The sequence below is a fragment of the Mizuhopecten yessoensis genome, unplaced genomic scaffold (assembly GCF_002113885.1).
Source record: "Mizuhopecten yessoensis strain PY_sf001 unplaced genomic scaffold, ASM211388v2 scaffold10293, whole genome shotgun sequence".
Lineage (NCBI taxonomy): Eukaryota > Metazoa > Mollusca > Bivalvia > Pectinida > Pectinidae > Mizuhopecten > Mizuhopecten yessoensis.
The window spans coordinates 271,480-277,479 of NW_018408474.1; the positions used below are offsets into that span (position 1 = coordinate 271,480).

The following is a 6,000-nucleotide window of genomic DNA, read 5'->3' on the forward strand; positions in this document are numbered from 1 at the left end:
CCATTGCTTGGTATACTGTAGGATCATTTATTTGCGTGGGGTTAAAATTTCGTGGTTTTCATATACTAGCCTGTTTCAAGGACATTATATTTTTCTGATTTCTGATTTCCCCCAATCTATATCATACCAAATTTATGTTTTCGTGGTGATTTAATTTCGTGGATTTTTGTTAACCACAAAATAAACAAAATTTACTGTCCCACGAAAATTTATGATTTTACAGTATTCAAATTTCACTAATGATGTCATATCAGATTATGATCCTTTTTTTTTTATTAAGAATTAGATTTCAAAGGAAATATTCAAAATGGTGTAGGATACTGACAGTTTATGTAACAAACACATAGGAATCCACCACAAAGAGGACGTTTTAGCCTCGAAACATTCTCTACAAATAACATAATTCCATGAATGCTGTAGGAACACTAGTTCTAGAGTTATGTCCGTTTCAATATTTTGACATTATACATTATGTCAGCCATATTGGATTTTTGGCATAACTGAAAATGTTGAAATGACACCTTCTGACCATGACCTTTATTGTACCTGAAAGACTATAAATACATCTGGTACCAATCAGAAGCTAACACGTTTTTATCATACATTGCCATCCATACATATAACTCCGGTATATTTTACCTCAAGCTTGATATGTATACAGATAGTTTTGTTGTTTCCGACACTAGTGTTAGCACTATTTTTCTGAAGAAATCTGTTCCAACAGACGAGGATTTCTTACCTCTAACTTGATATGTATACAGATAGTTTTGTTGTTTCCGACACTAGCGTTAGCACTATTTTTCTGAAGAAAGCTGTTCCGACACACGAGGATTTCTCGCAGCCACTTCAAGATCTCGGTGTAGTTAATAAGCTGCCGCTGAATTAGCTTTTGGGATATGGAAAACAGCACCTGGGAACTGAAACACACCAATACAATATTACAATCAAATGAAAATAGAAACTAAAAAGTCTTTGCTCCACATGTGCAAATATGATGAGGTTTTCAGCACAGAAGCAACATTTTTTTATCGTTCAACAGAATATATATGCACAATCAGACCTTATTTGACAAGCGAATTCATATAATTTATAGATTTAGACTGTTTTCAGAAACTAAAACATGACAGATGGAGAGGTTAATATCCCCTGTGGGGGATAATAAAATGAAAATCAGATAATTTCATCTCAAGGTAATCCAGGTCATTTTTAACTCATTCACCCCTGAAATTTCATAATGAACTATTCCAAGCTTTGAATTGGAAGAGCTCAAAAGTGTCTTTAGGGTTAAATGAGTGAAATAATTTTATCACCTTGGGTCTCGATCAACTGTCTCCGTTACGAAATCATAACACAACCTTGAAGTCTGATATTTTATTCTATTTTAAAATTTGATGTAACCATAGGTCATATTACACAATTTTCTACACAGAGACATAGATGCATGTTATTACAACAAAATTGGAATTTTACAATCCTTTGACAGTCTGCTATGAAATAACAAACAACACATTTAAATAGTTGTGACGTTTTGAGTTTGATTTTTTCTTTAAAACAGTATTTCTGTGCTTGATTTTGCCAGTGTTCATCTAATTTATATTATATGTATTGTTTTAGCTGTGATTGAATTTACAACATTAAATGGAAGATTGTTCCATAAATCATCAGTTCTCTTTAATGAAATTTGAAAATTTTAAAGTTTTGTCCATGTGTAGATGAATCTCCCCTGATTTTAAAGATGTCGGATACCTCATAGTCATATTTCCTAAACAATATTTTGTAGACCTCTATCCTATGCACACATATATATATATATATAGTATACAGGAGATAATAAATAAATAAGTCCTTGCGAAGGAAAATATAGAATAAAAACATTTTTTTCTGATCGTCCGCTAGGCCTTTCTGCCTTCTAGGGCTTCTTCAGGCGGAAGAACCCTTCATTCCGCCTGAAGAAGCCCTAGAAGGCAGAAAGGCCTAGCGGACGATCTGAAAAATTTGTTTTTATTCTATAGTATACAGGTATACTGAATACTACAGTGATCACGTGACAAGGACGTGTACGTACCTGACGTCCCAGAAGGTGTTGATAGGAGACTCTGGATTCCAGAGTTCAATATTCTCAGGCTGGTGGAGACAAAGCAGGGCCTGTAAACATACAAAGAGGGCTCTAAACAGGGATATTCTTTCAATTACATGTTGGGTCAAATTCGGCCCCTTTCCCCTTGGAAAATTTGGCTATAATTCCCAATTTGTTGTCATAAAATTCCTAATTGGAAAGTCAATAAAATTTGATGGACAATTTCTGGGAAAAAAAATGGTGCCATTTTGCATATGCACATCTACATATATACTTTCACCGTGTCAAGTTATGAAAAATCTTTAGGAGGAGCACTGACAAGGTTCATGGACAGATGGATAAACAGCTGCAGGGCGATTCCTATAAACCTTCCCCCTCCAAACTTTGTTTTGCAGGGTTATTGAGACTTCCATTCTTTGTTTTGCAGGGTTATCAAGACTTCCATTCTTTGTTTTGCAGGGTTATTGAGACTTCCATTCTTTGTTTTGCAGGGTCATTGAGACTTCCATTCTTTGTTTTGCAGGGTTATTGAGACTTCCATTTTTTGTTTGCAGGGTTATTAAGACTACTATTCTTTGTTTTGCAGGGTTATTGAGATTTCCATTCTTTGTTTTGCAGGGTTATTAAGACTACCATTCTTTGCTTTGCAGGGTTATTGAGATTTCCATTCTTTGTTTTGCAGGGTTATTAAGACTGCCATTCTTTGTTTTGCAGGGGTATTGAGACTTCCATTCTTTGTTTTACAGGGTTATTGAGACTTTCATTCTTTGTTTTGCAGGGGTATTGAGACTTCCATTCTTTGTTTGCAGGGTTATTGAGACTACCATTCTTTGTTTTGCAGGGGTATTGAGACTTCCATTCTTTGTTTTGCAGGGTTATTGAGATTTCCATTCTTTCTTTTACAGGGTTATTGAGACTACCATTCTTTGTTTGCAGGGTTATTGAGATTTCCATTCTTTGTTTTGCAGGGTTATTGAGATTTCCATTCTTTCTTTTCAGGGTTATTGAGACTACCATTCTTTGTTTGCAGGGTTATTGAGATTTCCATTCTTTGTTTTACAGGGTTATTGAGACTTTCATTCTTTGTTTGCAGGGTTATCAAGACTACCATTCTTTGTTTGCAGGGATATTGAGACTTCCATTCTTTGTTTTGCAGGGTTATTGAGACTTCCATTCTTTGTTTGCAGGGTTATTAAGACTACCATTCTTTGTTTGCAGGGTTATTGAGACTTCCATTCTTTGTTTGCAGGGATATTAAAACTACCATTCTTTGTTTTGCAGGGTTATTGAGACTTCCATTCTTTTCTTTGCAGGGTAATATATTGAGACTTCCATTCTTTGTTTGCAGGGATATTAAAACTACCATTCTTTGTTTTGCAGGGTTATTGAGACTTCCATTCTTTTTTTTGCAGGTTTATTAAAACTTCCATTCTTTGTTTGCAGGGTTATTAAAACTTCCATTCTTTGTTTGCAGGGATATTAAAACTTTCATTCTTTAATTAAATTTTTCTTTCGTATGACTATCCTTACCTCCATGGCCTCCTTGGACACATCCGGCATCCATTGCTGATGGACCAGTGACACGAGGCCGTTCATCAGTTCTAGTGTACTGCTCTGTATCTCGTGTCCCGGCTTACCCTGATTCTGGGTGAAAACACGCATCATGTTGAAAGTATCAAAACAAGCACACGGCCCTGGTTTGTGAGGATAAGAAAGAGGAAACCAGGGCCACACAATCTTCTAAATCACCTACATTTTTCTGTCTATAATTTTCATATATGAAACATGATTTCGTCTAAGTATGTATTCATCTCTGTAATTTTAGGTACATGACGTTGTTAATTGCATTCAACCTAAGTACTTACAATGAGAACTAACTCTCTTATTGACATGCATGTGACTTTTATATACAAACTTTGAAAATTATCTCCCATTGACAAGTTAACTTTTCCCATCAAACATGCATGGAAAATTAACTTCCTTGTTGACATGTGACCCCCCCCCCCCAACAACATGTGTCTACTTCTACACAGAGATAGCTATCTCCCCTGTTGACACGTACCCCCCCTCCCTAGATATATTGTGAATTAAGTCCCCTGTTGACATGTGTCCCCCATAATTATCTCCCCCTGTTGACCTGTGTCCCCTGAATTATCTCCCCCTGTTGACCTGTGACTCCTGAATTATCTCCCCCTGTTGACATGTGTCCCCTGAATTATCTCCCCCTGTTGACCTGTGTCTCCTGAATTATCTCCCCCTGTTGACCTGTGTCTCCTGAATTATTTCCCCTGTTGACATGTAACCTTTGTACAAACGAGGAATTATTTCCCCCTGTTGACATGCGACCCCTTGAATTATCTCCCCCTGTTGACAAGTTACCCCCTGAATTATCTCCCCTCTTAACATATGCCCTCTGTACAAAGACAAGGATTTAACTCCCCGGTTGACATATGACCCCCTGAATTATCTCCCACTGTTGACATGTGACCCCTTGAATTATCTCCCCCTGTTGACAAGTTACCCCTGAATTATCTCCCCTTGTTAACATATGAGCCTCTGTACAAAGACAATAATTAAACTCCCCTGTTGACATATGACCCCCTGAATAAGCTCACCCCGTTGACATGTGACCCTGAATTATCTCCCCCTGTTGACACATGACCCCCTGAATTATCTCCCCCTGTTGTCATGTGACCCCTGAATTATTTCCAACTGTTGACATGTGACCCCCTGAATTATCTCCCCCTGTTGACAAGTTACCCCCTAAATTATCTCCCCTTGTTAACATATGACCCTCTGTACAAAGACAAGGATTCAACTCCCCTGTTGACATATGAACCCCTGAATTATCTCCCCCTGTTGTCATGTGACCCCTGAGTTATCTCCCCCTGTTTACACATGACCCTCTGTACAAACAAGAGAAATTACCTTCCCTGTTGACATGTGACCCCCTGTACATACGTGGAGCATTAGGTGAGGATCTGCGTGGATCAGCCGGACAATCCACAACAACAGACAACGACACGTTGTCACAGTTTCATCTGTCGGCTTATTTAACTTGTACAGGGTCAGTTTTGTAATGTTCTGAAAAAAAATATTAAGTTATCAAATCAAGATAGGACACATATCATTAAATTGCTACATTAAGTTTAAGTATAACACGAAGCATTAAGTTCACCTTCTGTCTAGGCCTCTTATGGGTCAGTAAAATATCTAGGTCTCTTATGGGTCACTAAAACATCTAGGTCTCTTACGAGTCACTTAAATGTCTAGGCCTATTATGGGAAATCCAATTATGGGTCACTTAAATGTCTAGGCCTCTTTTGGGCCACTTTTTCAATTGTTTGTCACAGGTCCAGGTGAGATAAATATGGCTTCCAGCAAAAGTTACAACCCTGAATATTGTTCAGTTATGCTTGTCTCGTATGCTGACTACTCACATTTCTCTATCAAATTGATGCCATACAATATTTGTCCTTAAAATATACCTGTAAATAGTGTCGAGCAATAAAATCCCAAATGTATATATGTTCGCAAGGAAAGGATGTGATTTCGCAGGTGGTGTCTAACATGTATGTATGGGAGGTGGTGACATTGGGTGTGGTATGACTTACATGTATGTATGGGAGGGTGGTGACTTTGGGTGTGGTATGACTTACATGTATGTATGGGAGGTGGTAACTTTGGGTGTGGTATGACTTACATGTACGTATGGGAGGTGGTAACTTTGGGTGTGGTATGACTTATTACTTACATGTATGTATGGGAGGTGGTGACTTTGGGTGTGGTATGACTTATTACTTACATGTATGTATGGGAGGTGGTGACTTTGGGTGTGGTATGACTTATTACTTACATGTATGTATGGGAGGTGGTGACTTTGGGTGTGGTATGACTTATTACTTACATGTATGTATGGGAGG

At 37.7% G+C, this 6,000-nt stretch overlaps 1 protein-coding gene across 4 annotated transcripts in view; it reads right to left on the reverse strand.

Annotated features, from left to right (window-relative positions):
- Positions 1–6,000, reverse strand: part of LOC110460018 (neurofibromin-like) — an 88,964-nt gene that overhangs the window by 60,485 nt on the left and 22,479 nt on the right. For 2 of the 4 annotated variants that reach the window (XM_021512714.1, XM_021512713.1), the window contains exons 14-17: positions 5,039–5,161; positions 3,608–3,721; positions 2,066–2,145; positions 740–917 (exon numbers count right to left, since the gene is read on the reverse strand). In XM_021512714.1, coding sequence (XP_021368389.1) covers positions 740–917; positions 2,066–2,145; positions 3,608–3,721; positions 5,039–5,161 — 495 coding nt within the window. Of the gene's footprint in view, positions 1–739; positions 918–2,065; positions 2,146–3,607; positions 3,722–5,005; positions 5,162–6,000 lie in introns of all 4 variants that reach the window. The other 2 variants (XM_021512712.1, XM_021512711.1) reach the window with 1 other exon arrangement.